The sequence below is a fragment of the Rhopalosiphum padi genome, chromosome 3, assembly GCF_020882245.1.
Source record: "Rhopalosiphum padi isolate XX-2018 chromosome 3, ASM2088224v1, whole genome shotgun sequence".
Lineage (NCBI taxonomy): Eukaryota > Metazoa > Arthropoda > Insecta > Hemiptera > Aphididae > Rhopalosiphum > Rhopalosiphum padi.
Genome location: NC_083599.1, coordinates 54861072 through 54883155, shown reverse-complemented (window position 1 = coordinate 54883155; position 22084 = coordinate 54861072). Strand labels below are relative to the sequence as shown.

The following is a 22084-nucleotide window of genomic DNA, read 5'->3' as shown; positions in this document are numbered from 1 at the left end:
TAAGGCATCAAAATCAAAGGTACAATGCACTTAATTTGATAATTTTATAATTGAATAAAGCCGTAAAAATTAAATGTACTTAATCTATGTTTAAAATATATTATTAGATACATACGATAACAAACAAATGCCGTCCAAAGAATTGAGAAATGTAACCAACAATTATTTAAGTATGTTTGGACTTACCAAATGGAAAAACGGAAAAATTCAGTGGACAAAACTTTTGCGTATTGTGAATTACACACGCGGCATGCCTACTAGAGATTTACTACGAAAAAATCAGAGGTCAAAATTAAAAAGTTCCTAATATTTTTCAGATTAATCTTGAAAACTAGAATATTTTATACGCAGTGTTCGACAAAACTAATTATTTTTTCTTATAATAATTCAAAATTTCAAAAGTGAATAATTGCATAAAGACTTAAACGTATTGTTCACAAGGTAATCAGGATTTTCTTGATAGGTATATCACTATATTCTGTATATTATTATATTATCAAAATATTTAGGTATAGGTTTCTATTTGAACTATTCAGATATTTGAAAATGTGGTTAATAAATACCGTAACATTTTTTTTTTGTAAGCCCTTGAAATTCATATTTTCACAAATGTAGATACTTAAATGAAAATGAACGATTTTTTTTCGTGATTTAAAATAAACATTATTGATATTTACTTGAAACTTTTTGCTATTATGATGTACCTAATGTGTATATCTACACATATTATTTTTTATGCACCAAAAAAAAAAAAAAATAATAATGCAAATTGTATCAACATATTTAAACTAATATTAAGCTATTTATAACCATGAATCCTAATTAAGCCATCTACGTCGCGTTGGTATTGGATATTGAATAATGAATATTAAAACCTATTGAGTTATAGATAATAATAGTGGTATGATATAATATTAGAATAATTAATAGATAATATAATATCTATGCGATGAAATTTTCAACAATTGGCTCAATTAACCGTATTACTTATATAACATATTTGTAATATAGATACATTTAATTAGTTCCAACCTAATAGATAATTTAAATTTAATACCTACATTTATTATAGAATATCCATAGAAATTTCCCTATTTAAATTAAAACAATTTTTTTATAAGTATATTGTACATGTACATCTATCAATGGTTTATAATTTATTAGTGATCTACTTAATAACGAGTCGTTCTCAAAATTTGTTATACATCAGAGCGAATTTTCTGATTTATTTTAGTTATACCTAAATAACTATTAACTATAGTGACTAGAAGTACTTTTTTTGCGGGACAGTACTACAAAATTGCAATAGGTCTTACTTTTGTGTTGCATTGTTATAATATCCTTATTAATATGGTTTAACGCATTAAATAACACTATTTTTATGAAAATATAACGGCCAAATATTATTATTTTTCGTTATTTAATTATTCATTTATATTTTATGGTTCAACCATATGCATTTACCTATCCATCATTTATGCATGTTAGCATCTACAGACTACAGCTAGCAACATATTAAGTTTTTTCACCATATTACAGGTCATTATAAATTTATACATATTACATATGAAGTAATATAAATAATAAAGTATTTATATCGAGCCAAAATTAAGAAGAAATTTTAGATTTTTAAAGCTGTTTACCATACGGAATAATCATTATCAATTACCATGAAATATTATTTCGTAATAATATATAATAACAAATTATAATTGATTAAGATTTTCTGAAAAACAGTTAGTGATAAGACCGCACAGTTTGGATGAATTTTACCCATTATAATTTATAATATAGAATAATCTAGAAAGATTGTTAGGATGTTTGGTTTTCAACAAAGTTAAGAAAATAGGGAGTGGACACACAGTATATAGTATTCATATACTATTACTTTTCATGGAAAGTGGTCATTATATTTAAAATACCACAAGTCCAGAACTATAAAAAAATTGTATATATAAATAAAAGAAGAGAATAAAATTAATAACAATTATTAATTTAATATATATACATAGAATAATAATAAATGTAATTAACTGTCACATAAAGATAAAGCATAACAGAATACAGATAAGATAAACTAATAACTGAGAATAAATTATTCAGTGGATCACAAAATGACATATTTCATTATTTTATGAAATGTTGTGGTGACTGCTATCGCCTATCACTACAATCATGTAAACTTAATTCTAAGGATTAAATTGGGAATGAATTTTGGAGGTTTAATTATAGGTATAATATGCATGTGTACATCTAATGCACAAAAAATATTGTTACTTCTGTTTTACTCTATTATTGATAAAACTGCTGGACAAAAAAATGTATTATCTAAATAAGATTAATTGTATACATTTTTTATAATTTTCACTAAATTCCACTTAATTGTATTTAGCGATATAGCAGCCCCATACAAATTTCACATGACTACCTAAGTATACGTGACATTGTAGCATGATATATCAAGCATAATACTTTATTATAATATTTTAACTGTATACACTGAGACCTTAAATGATGAAATATTAATTACATTTATTATGAGTTATATCAAATAGAATTTGTTTTAATAACAAAACAATATATTTATAAAAATATTTTATTTTTACATAATTAAAAATTTTACAATAATAATCGGATACTTGGTAAAAAATAAAATTCAATAAATAAAATATACTTTATGGTGAAGTTTTGTCGGTTGAGGTAGGTGTATGACTTTTTGGTTCCTTTTCAAGAACAGTTTCTATTAAATTTTGTAATGTCTGAAAATCGAATAACTAATAGATACATTCACTTATAATAAATTTACTTCATGAAATGTATTATGAATTAATTAAATACAAAAATCTATACAGACAGAATAATAGAACAAAATATTCAATACAAAATAGTATTAATACCTATATTATTACAACTATACAATAAGTCTACTACATCAGAGAATACTCTTATACATTTTTAAAAAATATATTGAATTTATTTTTATTTTAAATTATCATAAAATAAATGAGAATTATATAAAATATTTTTAAAGTAAAAAATATTCACCTGAGGTTTACAGTGTTCTTCAAGCCAACTGAAGACACAAGCAGAAAGTTCAGTAAAATTGTTAACATTAATATTACAAAATGTAAAGAACAATTCATCAATAATATTCTGAAACTATAAAATACAATTTTTATTAGTTAAACATATTAAATATAGATGGCTCAAAAATTAATTGAATTAATTATTATACATAGACCAGAGAAAAAGGAGGTGAGAAAGAGAGATAGAACGAAAATAATCAAACTAAACCTATTAAATAGACTAATATTAGATTTATAAGATGGTATTGTTTATACAGGCAAAATTATCTGTAATGAATACCAATTGAAAAAGTTCAAATTTTAAATGATGGTAGACAACATGCTATGTTTTAATGAGATTTAAAAGATGAAATAAAAGATTCCAGAGTAATTCAAGTGTATAAAAATATATAATGAATCTATAGGTGCTTATTATGACGTGTTATTTTATATTTAATTAAATACATGTAAATTACATTTTAGTTAAAAAATATATTTATATAAATTTATAACAGCTATAATTACCATTTGAAATTTTTCTTCATCAGGTATCCTAGTTTCAACATGACCCATTGGAATTTGTTGAGCTTTTACCATTTGCTCATAATTAGCTTGCATAATTCGTAATGCAACTACTTCTTTTCGTAAAGCATTACGTTCTTCTTCTAATTTTTTCTTTTGCAACAGTAAATACTAGTAAAATTAAAGTAATAAATAAATATTAGTAAAAATTTGGCATATATTATATATATATATGTATGTGTGTATGTAATTTATGCATAATATAATAAACATACTTTAAAATAAAAATTTATGATTAAGGCACATTTTTTTGTATAATAAATAATTTATCACAATGATAAAATATTGTTATCTTTATTTCCTTAATATAAAAAAATATTTTTTTTCCTTTAAAATGTTAAGTAAATTTAAATTGTACGGAATTAATATTTTTTATTAAGCTTCCAAATTATCACTTCAATTTTATTTTTAAGTTATATTGAATTTTTAAAAATTACTTGTATGTAATCTATGGATTTTTGTAATACTGTTGCTTTGCTTAGTTTATAACCACTGCTATCTGTTTGCTGACAAGTTGGGACTAAATCTTGTAAACAATCATATCCTTTTTTTATGGCATCACGACGTTTTTGTTCAGCTTGGGTATGTGCTTCTCGTCGTCTTTCTTTATAATTGTTTGGTGAACCTTTTTCTTCACTATCGTCATCTTCTACAAATATAGAAAAGCAAGTAAAAATATGACAACTAACAACAAGAATAATAAAAAGTTGATAACAATAAAAGATGAAAAAAGGCAAGCTGCTAAGAAAATAATGCTTTAGTTTTAAATATTTAAAGAAAGAATGAAAACATAGATATGAAGTTTTGGAAATTATTAAGATTCAACTTACAATCTTATTATACTCCCTCATCGGTATACCTATAATTAATTATGAAGAGACACCCAGTTATAGACTGTGATACTACTGACATCGACAATCCAGATGGGCCAATTCTCTCATCCTACACTAATGTATACAACTCATCTGGTATAAGTTGTTTATACCGAATTCTGCACATCGGGATTACTGGCAACATAATTAAAATCATGGTTAAGTATTATATAGTAATATTTTTAATTTAACTACCTCCATTATGAAAAATAAGAGAATTCTTAAATAAAAATGTATATAACATGGATGTATGTTCTAGAAAATGTACCTATTGGTTCTAATATAATGATATACATAATTTAAAACTCAAAAATTCTTTACATAGTTTAATTACATATTTCTGATATTTATTAAAATTTAAAATTTATAAATTAAATAAATACACAAAAATAAATAGTCTTAATTATACAACTTGCCTACAAAGTCGACTTGTTATTTAAATACATACCATGACCACTACTACTACTATGGTTTCCAGCATGTAGAGAACTTCCACTACTAGATCGACTAAATGGATTTGTATTTCGTACTGGACTAGATGGTTCAACTTTCATGTCTAAAAATGTAAGCAAATGTATATTTATAATAAGTAGGTAAAACATAATTTTTTAGGCTAAAGTATTACAAAAATATCAATGCCTTACCATCACTATCTCTAGAATCCATTATTTCTTTTTAATGATTGCAATGCATCCAAGAATTTTATCAATCTAAAAATAATAATACACCTATTAATATTATTATAATTTAGTTGTTACATAAAACTCAAATATAAATAGAAAACATAATTTTAAGTTCTTTGTTAGATAATATTAGAAGTATTCATATAATCATGGTATATTATACAATACAATAGACCATTCCGAGTATGACTAGTATAAATGAAAGAAACTATGTATATACATACCTAGTTTCTTTAATTTATAAAGTAAAGATAGAATATTTAAATAATTTACAGCAATATAATATTTGTATAGCTTCAATATCAATTAAATTTTATTTTTATTGTTTAGTGTATGCTTAATTATTTGAACTATTAAAACATATATTTTATTAAAATATCAAAATAAAATAATGGCAATAAAGCTACAGATTATAGTTACTGAAAATATTATTTAATATAATAAAAAAAGTTAAGTAGACAATTTTTAGAAAAGTAAAAACATATTGAATATATTCAATAATGTCAAAAGTTTCTTGGGCAAACATATATTTTAAAATACTGGAAATGTATAAATACAAAGTATGAAAACTATAATATGCATTTATTCTGTTGACCCATAAAACTATAATAAAATAAACTACTAATCAATTTAAAAGCTGTTTATTAGCCATCTGTTGATAAGTTTGTGAAGTTTCTGGGGTAGTAAACGTGCCCTACACTCCCTGGAAATTTAATTTTTTTTAAATTGATATGTTTTTAAACACAGTTTTATATTTTTGTTCGGTTATGAAAAATTGAAAAATCTGAATTCTCTGACTGTGCAGAGGTAATTTTAGCAGACAGCAATAAATGGACAAAAATTAAATTACTAATTAGTGTACAGACTCCTATAATTTATAATGGCCTTGGTAATAGTAATGTATTGAAATTTTTTTTTTTGAGATGAGAAGAAAAGAGAATTTATAAATATATCTCCCACCTCCACGAATAACTAAAATAATAGTAGCAACATTTAACATCAAGAACACCCATATGTTGTTGATGGTTAATTTTTTTATTTTTAATTGTAACTTATAATACTAATTAAATTACACTCAATAAACGACCGAATAATCACTATCATTATACAGATAAAAGAAAAAAATGCCATTTACCAATCCCGGAGAGTTCGTCCGTCATTCCGCCGGTGACAATGACCGGCGACTCACCCACTGTGACACTCGAAGTAGGTGGCTCTCTCCTCTTACCGAGGGGGTGTGGAGAATGTGGCCGAAAACGAAAACGAAAAGAAACGTGAAGGAGAACGGTAATAACGAGTAGTAATAATTCGTACGCAGAGAAACAGTTAAATTTAACCAACGTTTTTGAAATATTTTATGTGCGCTGCATTAATCGGTAGCGCCGTCACGGTCGTCGTCGGCACGGTGTGTTTTTTAGCGAACGTAACAGCACGACCGCCGTCCGTCGGGAAATGGATAGAGAGGCATAGTATATAAGACGCGGTCACGTACGGCTGTACTATAGACGACGGCGGCGGTGACGAGTCATGGCGGTTCGTCGGAATAGGAAACGTTCACTACGTCCTCCCGATTTTGATACGAGACTCGCGATAATAAAAAATAATAATAATATTACTCATTAAAATAATATTAAAATAGTTGTAATATCGTTGTAACAAATTTGAGATTGCGATAATAATCGTAAATGGTAATGAATAATGATTATCGACGACTCTTATCGTACCACTATGTCCTTGGGAGGAGGAGAGGGGTACCGGCTAAACCACCTGTGGAGTCGCGACATACGGCTCGTGGGACACGCCGATGATAACGAAACCCTGATAACAGTTATTATTATTATTGTTATTGTTATTATAATAATTGTTGTCGTCGTCGTCGTTGTTGATGGGATTATTGGGAAGACGATCGCGGCGATCGTCACGCGGTATTAACGGTTACGTTCTTTCGTGTCGCACTGTCGCACTATGATATAATTACACAATTATATTTTATAATAACAATTAAATACTAAAAAATATACGTTTTCAACAGGTTCATTAAACTAAATACATTCCCTATGCCTCAAGAGAATAATAATTATTGTAGTTAGTTACGGACTTTGGGCAGTAGACTATTATTACTTACTTACTATATTACCTGAGTACTTACTTGCTGTATTTATTAGGTATCAATAATTATTTAAGTTTAAAAGACCAACATTAAATGTCCAAATGTCTTCTTTTTTTAATATTATTACGTGTCTGTTCACCAGTTCACCAAAATTAATTGTTTGAAAACAAATATTTTTAATTTGCTTTAGAATCTTTCTGTTCCAGAAGAGGCTCTAGCTCACTCTCAGAGGTTTTTAAACGTTTTTTTCTTTTTGTAAACACATTCTACAGTTTGAAACTAACTTCAGTAGCTTATTTAGCCTTAATAGCAGGTACATTTGTATTAACAGCCATGAACCTATTTTTAATATAATTTGTCAAAAGTATTCATTCCTTATTTTTCTATACGTTTATACATAATAATCATAATATAATAAAAAGGTTTATATTTTTTATGCAAATTTAAATCTATTAAAAAAATAATAATAACGTATTGTTTGCTTATACAAACAACGCAAATTGGAGAGCTATTCCTATAGAACTAAATTTCCCAAACCAGATAAATTAATCAAAAATTCACAACAGTTAAAAACATATTATTAAAATTTTGCTCTTTTATATTGTACGTAGACAAATTTAAGAGAATGTAGGTTCTTCTCCAGAACTGATTTTCCCATGAGAAACAGACAACAGTGCACTATAATCATAGTTACCTACTTACTAGTAATTATGTCAGATAGTGACTGTAGCTAAGTACCAATTCGCAATAAAATACTATATTATAAAAACCTTTCAAAAAGTTGTTGTTATATAAATCTTTAATCAATATTAATTCTTACCATGTCCATGTGCTATAGCATTTTATTACTTGGCATATATTTTTTTAATATAATTACATCTGAACCAATTTTTGATTGCCAGCATATCTATTTTGTTTTTTAAATCTTAAATAGTACATTAGTACGTTAAATACCTAATTTTTTGCACAACTATATGCTTTTAAATAAATCGAATGTACAAATAATAATATTATAGTTTTACAATTCACAGAAGATTAATTATAGTTTTGATGTCTTCATAAGTTATTATTGGTCTGTAGAGCTATCTAGATAACTTCGGTAACTAGTTTTCGGATACCTATAAATTTGTTATAATCTAAATATACAACGTTTACATAATTAATTGTTGTTGAAATATTTTGTACAAAAATACTCTATAAACAATACAGGTACCCCTATTGAAATTAATTAAAACAATTATCTAGTTATTTTGTGTTGCTTGTTTATTTTTTTTTTTAAATAAAGAGATAAGTATTATACTTTTAAAATAATATGTACCTAGGTATTAGGTAGGTACTATTATTAGTATAAATTAGACAAGTGGATGCTGTTCTACTGTACTGAAATGTCGAGTGGGTTACTTTAATGGGTATGTTAAATTTAAATTCAATGATATATCATTTTAAATTTGTAAACGAAAAACGATTCTGAGCAGAGACGGTTGTGTGGTCTGCTGTCAGTCTATATCGCTTATTAGTACCACCTTATAATTTCATTTTATTTTTGATTAAGTTATTAAAGACATTTATTTTACTTTTAGTATTACGATAGGTACTTATAAATTATAATTGATTACTGTCGACTGATGAGTAGCTGGTATTTAACTATAATAATAATAATATATTTTGATAACAAATTATACTATTGTAATTAATTTTTGAAAATAACACCTTATACGGTGAATACCGTAAAACAGTGTTAATAAGTTTATACTATTCAAAGTATAAATAGATAACATCATAAAATGAATCTAAATACTTTTAAAAATTGCATTGCCTATACCGTATAGTAAAATTCATAATATACATATTACATAACGAAGTACGAACAATGTTTTTAATTATAACAAAATAATTAATATCGTTATTCACGAGTTAAATACATATTTTCGTCCAAATTAAAATTACAAATTTATTTATGAAAAAAATCAAGGTTATATATTTTTTTAAATTTTTTAGTTCTACTATGAACTACTTATAACTTATAACGTTATGTATTGAATTGTTATATCTTAACAACTATGTATAAAAATCAAAGATTTTATACATTTTTTACTACAAAATGTATAAATGTGATTTGTAAATTTTCATAATTTTGACGGATTTTGTAAACATTTAAACTTCAAATGTACATAAAAAAAATTGTACCTATGTACTTTTTATGATTTTTAAATAGATATATAAGCGCAATTTATGTAGGATCTAGTATTACATTTATAAAAATTTTTACCCCGTGAATAATTATTGTTTTATTAACATTTACAGAAATAAAAAAAAATCCAAAACTTGTCCATGTCTATAAATATTAAATAGCTTAAAAAAAGTTCAAATGTTTCAAATTTAAAAATTCATAAGAAATGACAGTATAAACATTGAACATATTTGGTGGAAAAATCAAGTATGCCTACTGTTGGTTATATTTTGTTATTGAGTTATAGTAAAAAAACAAAATCGATTTTGTCGAAAATTGGATTTGTGTAAAACATTCCATTTTTCCTTATTTTAATTTTTCCCAATTATTTTGAAAAATATTGGAAAATTTTATCTTCTCTAAAGTATAAGCTAAGTATACTATCCAAAACCACAGTCATAGTTGAAAATCATACTCTATTTTTGACTCTTTATTGTTTATACTAATACACACAAAAAAACAACATCATTGTAGAATCAATAATTTTTTGTTAAGAATCTAAAAAAATAAGTGATTTACGCCTATATGTTTATCAAATTAATTATAGATATTTTAGTTGTTATCTATAAAAAATTAGTAATGGCCAATGAATTTTAATAAAATGTAAACATATTATATTTTAATACATTAATTAATTTAAAAATTGTATACTAAAATAATTAAATTATAAAACTATTATTTTTTTGCCAATTCGTCGATTATCTACTTCTTCGGCAGTGATAAGAATATCGCGTTTTACCATCATCGTAAGGACCAAGGATCCTACTGATAATGAAAGTGAGTTTAGCTATTAGATTTATTGTCAATATATCTTGAATGTATTAAAATATCGAGTAGCTGAGTAGGTATTATATTTCATTATTACATATTATAATAAATTGTACTAAATTCACTCCAATATCTAAACTAAAAGCACACTATTCAAACTGGTGAACGAAAATTTACTATGTCGTACGTGTGTAAGATGGAGCAACACATGCGGGTGCGACTTCCTCTTATGATAAGTGAAAATATATTTATTTATGAAATAACTAAATTGTTTGAATATGAACAATAAATAAAGATTTTTTAAGATTTTTCTAAACAACATAACATATATAATTTCATATAATTTTATAAAAAAAAAAATGTGATTCGGGATTTGTTAGTTGACCAAGTGATTTTGTTGCATAATGATGGACATAATATAGCCACGTTTCATAGGTAATCATCGTATGCTTGATGTAGGTAATCATAGATGGTTAGTGGTTACGCACCGTGTGAACTATAGTTTACAAAATAATATTAGTGTATTATTACAGAATGAATTGCGATTTTCACGTAGTATAAACAACCATAATAATTTAATATATGTTACCATAAGCGCAATTTGAGGAGGTATTGGGAGTCTTAGCCTAAAAAACAGATGTTTATAAGTTATAACTTATAACAAATAAAATCGTTAATATTATTTCGCAAAACAATTTTTAAAATTATTAATTTATATAACTTGTGTAATGTGTTATTACTGTTTATTATCTTTGATATTAAAGTTAATTGACCTATTATACTGAAAGGTAAGATTGTAAGAATATTACCAGTGTTCGTATAATACGCAGCTTATTTTTATATATTTTTTCAATTTGAAAAGTTATGAGCATCAGAGCATGTAAAATATTATAATTTAAAAATGATCATTATCACATCACAGTAAAATGGAAATATCGTAAAAATTCAAAAGCCAACGTATAAACACAGAAAATGTGATGAATTGTAATTGATAATAATTAATAGGTAAATTATCTCTTGTATAGAGATCCTGATTCAGTCGAACGCAAATTATCTAATAATATGTTTCACGTTGAACAGAGAGAGAAAATAAAATATCATGATGCACTGCTGACATACTTGCATAAGAACGCTCGTAATTATTTATCCATGAAAATAGTTGTGCGTGAGATAAACTAATGGAGACAGTATCAGTAGTCTCGAGTACGAATTTTTTTTTTTAGAAATGTATGTACTATTATGTATTATGTATATCTTAACGTTTTAATTTTTTTAATAACTTAAAGACAATCTAAATTATTCATTCATAAAAATTCCTTATTGTCATATTATGTTTATTAAAAATTATTGAGTTTCAATATCAATGAAATTAAAAACCCTACGACACAATAAGAGAAATTCTCTTCTACTAAAAGTGACAAGAAGTGTAAATATTTGGTAAATATACTGTAAATAGTGTACTCGTAACAGTGTAACACTCGTAACTACTAACTCGTAAGTTTGTCTAGCCTTCTGCGCGAAACTGTTTTTCTATATTATAATCTCATTATCACGCAACAATCACATGATGGTACATTGGTACCTACTGACTACTTCTTTTGGGAGTTTAGGTACTCTAATAACGTTTTTATTTTATTTTTTATACATTATTAAATTAAATAATATAAATAATTTTTCATAGTATACAATAAATTGTTTTATTTTATTGTTATTTTCATAAATACAATATCAAAATAATGTAATGATTTCATAAAATATTATGTTAAGTAACTGTTGAGCTATTTATTTTGAGTGTAAACGTCGTTTTATCAGGTTAAGTAAGGAACTTAATATGTTGGAAAAGTCCGAATTTATAATAATTTATAATCATATTAGGTAATAATTACCAGTATAACAATATAGATGATACGGTAGAACTTATAATACCATTTTCGATTGTTTTATCCATTTATAAATATTTATATCCATAATTGAATCATAATAAAATAAAGTTTATACTTTAGATATTATATGCGTATAACTAAACTACAATTTAGAAAACACAAAATAGTTGTAAAACCGTATTATGACTTATGACCATTATAAATGGCGATAGAAAATAGAAATTATTGAGGATAATTTGATGAATAATAATTTTAATATGATAACAATATTACACGCATTTTATAAAAAAAAAACAATATTTTTATTAGTTATAAAATAATAAAATAATTTAAATAAGTAACTATTTTTAGTCAAAATATTGAATACATCTATAAATATTTTGTTGTACTTAATATTTGTTCGTTATAATTTGATCGATGATCACTTTATAGCTTATTATGACCGTTTATGAAAAATAAAAAAATGTAAATACATAATAAGTACAAGGGCGATAAAATCGCTTAAAATATTAAAAATGAATCATTAAACATAATAATAAACGTCACAGAGGTATATATTTATTAATATCCTCCGTTTTTGGGTTGAGGTGCGGCGTAAGATCCCTTAACACCGGTTGGGTAACTCGGGGCAGATGAAGGGAAACCTGGTGCCGATGAAGGATAACCACCAGGGGCAGCAGACGGATAACTAGGAGCAGCAGAAGGATAACTAGGAGCAGCAGAAGGGAAACCCGGTGCGGACGGATAACCCGAAGGGGCAGCAGAAGGATAACTAGGAGCAGCAGAAGGGAAACCTGGTGCGGACGGATAACCTCCTTGGCTGCCGGGTTGAGCTGGTTGTGGTTTTGCTTCACCTTCGTAGTTGACCTTGGCGTTGTATCCATTTTCGTCAGCTGTGTACGTCACTACTTGATTACGTCCGTCCGGCAAAAGTACGCTGTACGCTCCGGTCACGCGTTTGCCATCACTGTTTGCTTCGTGCTTGAAGTCTGTGTTGGTGGGTGCATCTTTTACTTGATAAGCGAAGTTGAACGGCTCCGGCTGCATTAACGCAGATAAAAACATTATTCAGTTAATATAATTAATAAATAATAATATAAATTTATATCTATCACCTATTAGTCACTATTGTAAAAATGTTACATTTACTGTCAATAGGTACCTATAGTCTATACCCATAATGTATTTACGTATAAATATGTGTCTGAATTCAGAATATTAACTTTAAATTTATTTGATCGTCACTGTTACTGAGGTAGAATAAAAAAAAATTAGAATGATAACTGTACCATTCGACAAAAATCTTGCATAATTTACATTATACATTAGCCCATTTTCTACAAATGATGATGGGGTTATTTATAAAGTTAATAGACGATTGTTTAACTAATAATAATAGATGCAATTATTAAAAGAGTTACCTAGGCACGAAAATAAGTCATTAAAATGTTTAGCTGAACATGTACAGGTAAAACCTATCTATGGCAACGTTAACTACGTATACTGGTCTTACAACACAGTTGCTAAAAAAAAAAAAATACACATTAAACACGAGAGCTTAATGTGTTAATGTCATTTTAAAACATGGGTTTAACACTTATAAAGTTTATTATATTTATAGTTTTATATTATTTTCACGGGCCATAGGTGCTTAAATGATTTGGTAATTTTCGAGTTGTGACACATCACAGTTATTCAATTGTTTCAATTGTTATCTTACCCTTTATTATTGTTATTCCATTTCAAGTCAAATATAATTTGTGTAGGGTATCTTTAATAATTATAAACCTATTACCGATAATTAATACTGATTTTCGTATGATTGAATAAATTGATTTTAATACTGTGCAGTTTTGTTAAAGTATAGAGATAATAAGTTAAAACATCCTAATTTATAACGTCATATTTTGCGATTAATATAATATTATCTTTATAGTCGTATTGTGACGCTAAAAAAAAATAATTATTATTATCATCTACACTGTATATATCATTACAATACAAGACGTTAAAAGTAACAGGAATAAAAAATATATTATATACTTTTAAATAATAATTGATAAGTAACTATGATTATATAGACTTCTAATAAATACACACTATATGACGTACAAGTGTACAATTTATTGCTGTTTATTGAACATAATAAATTAATTTTGTAAAATGATGCATTTTAAAGAAAAGGAAAAAACAGAATCTTTGTAGGAGTATACTTATTGGTTTCAATGGCTTATGATAATCAACAGTTTTAGTAAATTCTATTTAAAAACTATGTAATTATACCAAGATACAATGCTATAATTAATTCAATTGAATATATTCCTACTCATATAATACGAAAATATTCGAATACTTGACGGATGACACCATTGTTTATGGTTAACTACCATATTATAACAATACCTATATATTGACGTGGGTACATATTAATATTTTGTTATGAAATTTGCATTATGCAAAATTATGATTAGTTATGCCAATAGTAACGACTTATTGTGAAAATATGGTTTGTATTGAAATACAATACGCATATAAAAGATATAAATATAAAACTTACCTCTGAATTTCCATCTGATCCACTAGCGCCGCCTCCGATGGTATTTTGGCCTTTGTGTCCATAATCTCCTGATGGTACAGCACTTGAACCTGTACCACCATATCCTGGATTGCTGTTGCCAACGGGACTACCATATTGGGCACAGACGAATGATGTTAAAAACACATTCAAAAGTAGGATAACAATGGTCTAAAAATGCAAAAGGGGTAATGAAAACACTGTATTTAGTTTTGTAAATATATATAAATGTATACATATTTATATGTAATATTATCACTCATATATATATATAATTATATTAGTTCAGTAGATTACTGTCTTATTGATATCTTGTGAAAGTGTGAAATGTTCAGATTAAAGTTTATTTTAAGAGTAATAGGTATCTAATGAAAATTAGGTAGCCATTAACACGGCTTTACAATTATTAAGATAATAAAATCTTAAAATTGTATCGTATATATATCATTGATTATAATATTGTATTATTTATTAGTTTATTACATTTATTGATATGTTATTCACGTACTTTTGTTTGAATTTTAGATTCATATTTTAAATAGTATTTAAAGTAATAGAACCATTTTGAATGACAATATGACAATAAACAATTTGATTGAATTATATTTATGTAGATACCAATCAAATAATTATATAGAAAGAACATTTTATAATATTAAGCATTTTAAATATCAACAAAAATTATGCACCTATTTAATTTACAACGTTCTTGTTTTATTTATAATATTCTTCAGGAAGTATGAAATATTGGGAAAAAACTAAATGGGTACCTATAAAGAGTGCATTGTAAAAATTAAATCATGTGTGGGTACCTATTGTGTGTTTACTGTTTTTTTTGTAAGTATGTGAATTATAGAAAAATTATAATGTCGTATTATAAGGAGTAAGGACAAATGAATGACGAATCAGAGGTCACAATTTTTTTCATAAAATAGTGAAGATGTACTGACTCATATATGGTAACGAAAAATAAGAGATGTACACTTTATTCTATATCATTAAGATATAATAATGTATTATAATATACACATTATGAATAACTATGGGCATGTGTAGTGTAGGCGGGTACCAAATAAACGAAAATATTAAAAATAGTATTGAACAATGTTCAACAGACTCCCTTACTTTACATAAAAACTATAAGTATTGTTTATATTGTACCAAATAGTACCATTAGTACCTACAAATTACAATATATTTTGATAAATAGTTAATATGTAAATAAGTTAGAAAATTATTTTATTTCACTTTAAAACAATATCATGAATAGATAAATATGTTATTTTCTAATTTTTCTATGTTACAACTTTACAAGGTTTAAATTAACATTGTCGTATTAGATACCTAAGCGTCCTAAGCATTAAAGTATTGGATTTATTTTAAGTTAAAATTATAATATGTAGGTATTGGATAAAACGATAATGGTTTGGTTAACAAAAATTTTATACATTTTCGCGAGATTAGAAAAATTTAAATGTTGATATTTGTAAAATTATGATTTTATCACTATAGTAAAATTGATAATAATTGAACAAAAAATATTAGATTAATATTTAAAATATAATAATATGAATTTTATCCAAGTTTATTAAGTTATTAATTGTGAGCATTTTAATATTTTATACTAAGTAGTAAGTCTTACTTACATATTATAAAAATATTTGTTTTGATTATTAAGTGTTATTATAATGAAGTATGATATACTAGGTGTTATCATTCATATTCATTAATTAAGTCTATAAATTACTTTAATAAAAAACATAATGTAAGATGTTAATAATTTAACACTTCATTTTTTTTAAATGTTGACAAAAATAAAAATATTTAATTTTACGCGCCTACCTAACTATACCTAAACTGTGATTATGAATTAATGATTAATATTATAATATTATATTTGCTTAATAATATGTTTTTAATAACTTATTATAAATTTAAGTGATATCTTTAAAATTATGTATAATATATTATATTAGGTATAAAGGTACACACAAGTACACAATACACATGCAAAATATATAAACAAATACGCGGTATGCACTGGCGATTAATTATTTTTTCAATAGAAAAAATATTGACAAAATATTTCACTATCTTTTAAGTTTTTTCCATCAAATGGTTGGAAAAATATCAAATTATTATTGTTATACGATATCATATTAAGTTATGCTAAATGTATTCAAGATTTGAATAAAGTAGGTTATTACTGTAAAACTGTTAAGCGTCTATTAGATTAGATGGGTACTTGTGAAATGTAATTTTAAAGTTTTCATAGGCAATGGTCGTCATAAAAAATATTATACGCTACTATTATGGACAAATTTAATCGTATAATAGTTTCTATATAAATTAGTTTAATAGGTACTGTGGAAAATGTACACTATTAATTATTTTTGGATTCAATAAATAAATAGTTTTAAATCATTATTCATTATAATTGGACACCACTAAATAGCCAAATATTTGGATATTAATAATTAATATGTTTGTAAACATTTTTATAATGAACGTATTTCATTATAGTATTTCAAAATATTAAAACAATATATTTTATAATCGAAAATTAAAATAATCTTTCAATAAATTATCAGTTTGGGGATATTTTAGATTTAGCCGAGGTAGTTGCTTTGAATTGAATTAATGGACTATTTTTTTTTTCAATCATAATATTATATTTAAAATTAATTTGATGTGAAAAATAAAATATAACCACAAATGAATTGTCTAATTAAATGTAATTGTGTAAATAGGTATTATACGTTTTGTAACTTTCAAGTTGAAAGTTTAAACAGTCATAACTATTTATTGTATATTATTTTGAATATTTATGCAATGATTATTTCAAATGTTACCATTTATATTATAAATATAAATGTACACAAATATTATTATGATGGTATAAAATAATCATAGAAATACTAATAATAAAGTCAGTACCTATACATAGATAGGCATTTATTAATCGCAGTATTGTGCAGGTAAATAAATATAAAATGTGTTTTTCGCTTACCTTTTGTTGGCTCATGGTGGCGTGGTCGATAATATTAGACTGTGAAACGTAAGTATAAAATATTTACACGAGGTAGACGATAGAATATACGCACACTGGAATAGTTATAAACAGCAACGGAGTTGGTATTTTTCCCGTTCGACGGCACTATCACAAATGATTTACTTTGATTGCAGCGGGACGTCTTATATAGTCGCCAAACGGAGTGCAACTGAAATTAGCATACGATGTAAGATCTAGGTTGTACAAAAAAAAAAAAAAACGACCGAGATGGCACTGGGTTAGTTCATCTATATAATCAGCCCCATTCATCGTCTGATTCCAATGATGTAATATTGCTCCATGCAACTATACGATACTAAACTGAGGTCAAGTGTCATTACCGGAGGCAGCGTCGTGATCTTCCTAGTAACGATTGGTTATTTATCGCAACGGAAACACGCCGCGATGTTACGTATGGACTTGGAGTAAAATTACATGTGTACTTCGTGGAGCATGATTCATATAATAATAATAATAATAATAATAATAATGATAATGATAAATACTCCAGAAAATAAATATGGGTAAACGTCGACGCCGCGGCGTGCGCTGAAGGTAAAAATATTGCGATTAAATGTGTGCTTATTATGTCCATTATGTTAATAGTGTATCGAATCGGCGGTAAAGTGCCGACCAAATGAAATTATTGCTTATAAGCACGCCATCGGTCTTGCAGTATATGTATACAATATAAATACCGTTTTACGGGATTATTGAAAATACAAATATAATACACTTAAATACATAATATACACGAAATAATATTATAATCGAGATTATCGTGTCGACAAGACGTGTTACGCGTCAGCCTCGATCCGTATTATTATACACAGGAGAGCTCTAAGATAATATTATTATATTATTATGTAGGTATTATTGTGACGTATCGTTTCCACGGGGCGAACAGCAAAATCACCAGCCGATCCAGCGAAAGACGTCTGTGTCTATTGTTGCTATTTTCACGGTAAATCGTTATCCCTTAGGCTCCCGATGCGAACATCGATAATAAAATATAATTATAATTTCGAATTTCGTCTCTAAACATACAGATGACGCAACCCGAACATGATAACATTATTATTCGCCAAAGGTACCTACGAGATATTTGTTCAAATTAAGCACGATAAAACCTTGTCTGACTAAATTTCGCCGCCGAAATAACATGATGTTCGTTTTTCGATATAAAAAATTAATAGTTTTTCGTGCGATTCGTGACCGTTGATAGCCGACATTGGGTGTGACCTGAAATGTTCATTATTGCCAAACTTTATTTATTCGTAATTAACTTATTATTAGGCAAAACGTGTACCTATACATTTTGTGCGGGAATGCTAAATAATCAGTATATACCCAACGGGTTTTAATTGAATATTTTTTTTTGTTTATGTATGTCAATAACAACATTTTTATTTACATTATATCATTTTTAATTCATTATTTGTATAATATTAAGAGATTTCAGATAATGATGAATCAGAGATGTCTAGACAAATTACTATAGTTGGTAGTTGGTACAGGTAGATTACTCATGACCATAACTAAACAGAGGCGGAGCATATTTGTTTCATTCTTCAATTGAAATATTATATTCTCAAGGCAAGTTCAAAATATTAGAATAACAACATTTAAAATTAATTTAATACATTTTGAAGATGATTTTTAAATTAATGCTCATAATAGTAACTACCTATTATTCAAATCGTGGAATTTAAACTTTTTTTCGAGGGTTATCCATCAAATAAAAAATTAGACAACGATAATTATTATTAAAAATAAATATTATTCCTATGTACATATAGCTCATCTTATAGTTCAAGGATAAAAAATGTTAATTTTTCGAAATAAAAGTTTATTTAAAAAAAAAATCACGTATTTTTAGATCTGGTAGTATGTTTGAATATGAGTTAAGGTACAACTAATAATTAATACTCACTCAATATTCTTAAGTTTAAACAAATAATATTTGACTTATTACTATTATATCTACACACATAACCAATAATAACAATGGTTATCCTAATATTATTCTAGTGTAATAGTTGTTTGAGCCTATCTGTTAAAAAATAAAGTACACTTAGTGTACTCTTTATGTCTTTGGTACTTGTAAAGTTGTAAAAACGTACCATTTGTTTAAATATTATTACAACTAATTTGTAATACATGCATATTTTATAGTAATAGACAATAGTTTGAGTTTTAATAGCGAATAAAATATTTATACTAAAATAGAAAATAAAATATGTATACGAATTTATTAAACCAGGTAGCCTCGATACTGTGCATATTATAGGTATAAATAATAAGTTACCAAATGTTATATTATAGTCTATAGATTAGGTATAATAAAATACTTATAGATAGGCAGACAGCTATTTTAATACCTATCTATACCTGATGGATTATTGTTATTCATATACCTTAGTTTTATTTTTATAAATTCAATTTTCATAGATTAATAATTTATCTAATTGTTTGGTTTAGTTTTATAATTTATTGTCCGTTAGATTATTTTAAATTTACAACTATATGGATCCCGGCTCTAAGTTTTTCCAGTTTCATAAAAAAAATATAATAACTATTGTCTATTAATTATGTAATAATAACATTATGTATAATATGTAACAGTTTTAGTATGCGTGTATGACTATTTATTACTGCTCACTTCTTTATTAGGAAATTATTTCAAACATTATCACGCAAACTATTCGACGAACATCGAATAATACATTATTCGAAAAAATAACAAATCGTTAGTAAGAAATTAACAAGTAGGTATGTGGGCGAGCAATCATTTAATAACACGAAAAGAAAAAGTTTGTTCCTAATATTTACATATTATACATATACAGTGGCGGTAGATCAAATAATTATGCACATGTTTACTTTTGTTTTGATTTAAATATGATATTTGTTGCCAGGTTTAAAAGCAAAGGCAATCGATCAACGACTGTTCTGTGGCAGTTATCATTGCGTAACATTTATATGTTTATGTATAATGTTCAATTTCTACTCCTACACGATCTCATCACAAATAAGTTACGTTACGAATGTAACTGTACATTAGCGAGATATGGGTTAACGAATGTTAAGAAGTAAAATCGTCATTCCTTGTACGCTTACATATAATAAGTGGTTTTTAATGTTGGCATGAATGTTTTATGGAAAAAATGTCTGTGACATAATAATATAATATATAATATAATGTCATCCCTCTACTAGTCTGTACCATCGAGAATTACAATTCACAGTCTACACTTCCACGGATATACTTTCATAGTTTCATGTATATTTTTTTTTTTGTCAAAGATTATACTATTTTTTCGCACGCACATTTAAACTATTTAATACAAAACCCTAGAGCCGGGTATATAATATGTCAAACGTAAATTAGCAATAATATTGAATACTATGTGAATCGCTAAAAAGCTTATAAAAAAACATTTTATACAAATCTTGTTGGGAAAGTGCGTAATTATATATAGTATGTATAACAAATACATTTTCTCCAACACAGTTGTGAGTACCTACTGAGTTAGTGACACAAAATGAAAATTCTATTTATATATTTGTTTTGCATTTTTTTTTAAATTTTATTTTCCAAAATCCCGTTGGTCACAAAAGAAATAGCGAATCGGGCCATAAGTTTTACATAATATTGCTCTAGGGCCTATAAAGTGTACGAATGTTATATGAATGCAATTTGTCCAATTTATTGTAAAAACAATGTACGTTACTTACGACTAAATTTTTTATTCAATTATAACATAATAATAAGTTCATGTTGTTTAAAAATTAAAATAGACAGATACTGTGCAATATATTGTTACAAGATTCAAATCGATTTAGCTTAGTCGGTATATCAGCCATCAGAAAAAACTTTCGTTTACCCACTGGCTATACTTGTGTAGCCCTTAGCCGAAGTGGTGCCCAACAGTATAGTTCTTCTGGTTAGGTATATAATAAAACGGCTGTTAATTCTTTGAAATAATATTACCAGTAAAGCACTAATAACAACAAATTGTTAATAATAGACTAATGACAGTTTATAATATCCCTAATGCGAATAGCATGTGAAATGTGAATATTGTGATGCCTGTATCGATCATATAATATTCATAAATTCATAATTATGTAGGTAATCGTATTGATTACCGTTGATTAAAATATATTTATATATTTTATTATTTGAATAATTATTATGAATATTTCATTAGATTAACGTAATAGTAATTTATTGGTGATGTGGCCTAGCTGGTAGCCATGT

At 26.1% G+C, this 22084-nt stretch overlaps 2 protein-coding genes across 3 annotated transcripts; both read right to left on the bottom strand.

Moving 5' to 3' along the window:
- Positions 1-2580: 2580 nt before the first annotated feature.
- LOC132927132 (max-like protein X) lies at positions 2581-6891 on the bottom strand. Of its 2 annotated transcripts, none has more exons than XM_060991590.1 (7): positions 6338-6891; positions 5164-5229; positions 4968-5075; positions 4085-4296; positions 3591-3758; positions 3046-3159; positions 2581-2774 (listed from the first exon to the last, which is right to left on the bottom strand). In XM_060991590.1, exons 2-7 carry the CDS (start codon positions 5183-5185, stop codon positions 2676-2678), a joined length of 723 nt encoding a protein of 240 aa, XP_060847573.1. In that variant the 5' UTR covers positions 5186-5229; positions 6338-6891; the 3' UTR covers positions 2581-2675. The 2 variants fall into 2 exon arrangements, with proteins under 2 accessions (XP_060847573.1, XP_060847574.1); XM_060991591.1 differs by having other exon boundaries at positions 2581-2759; positions 6338-6888.
- A 5580-nt stretch (positions 6892-12471) lies between these two features.
- On the bottom strand, positions 12472-17959 carry LOC132924412 (pro-resilin-like). The gene is made up of 3 exons (XM_060988706.1): positions 17779-17959; positions 14751-14939; positions 12472-13234 (listed from the first exon to the last, which is right to left on the bottom strand). The coding sequence occupies exons 1-3, from the start codon at positions 17791-17793 to the stop codon at positions 12755-12757; spliced, it is 684 nt and encodes a 227-aa protein (XP_060844689.1). The 5' UTR covers positions 17794-17959; the 3' UTR covers positions 12472-12754.
- Positions 17960-22084: the final 4125 nt, after the last annotated feature.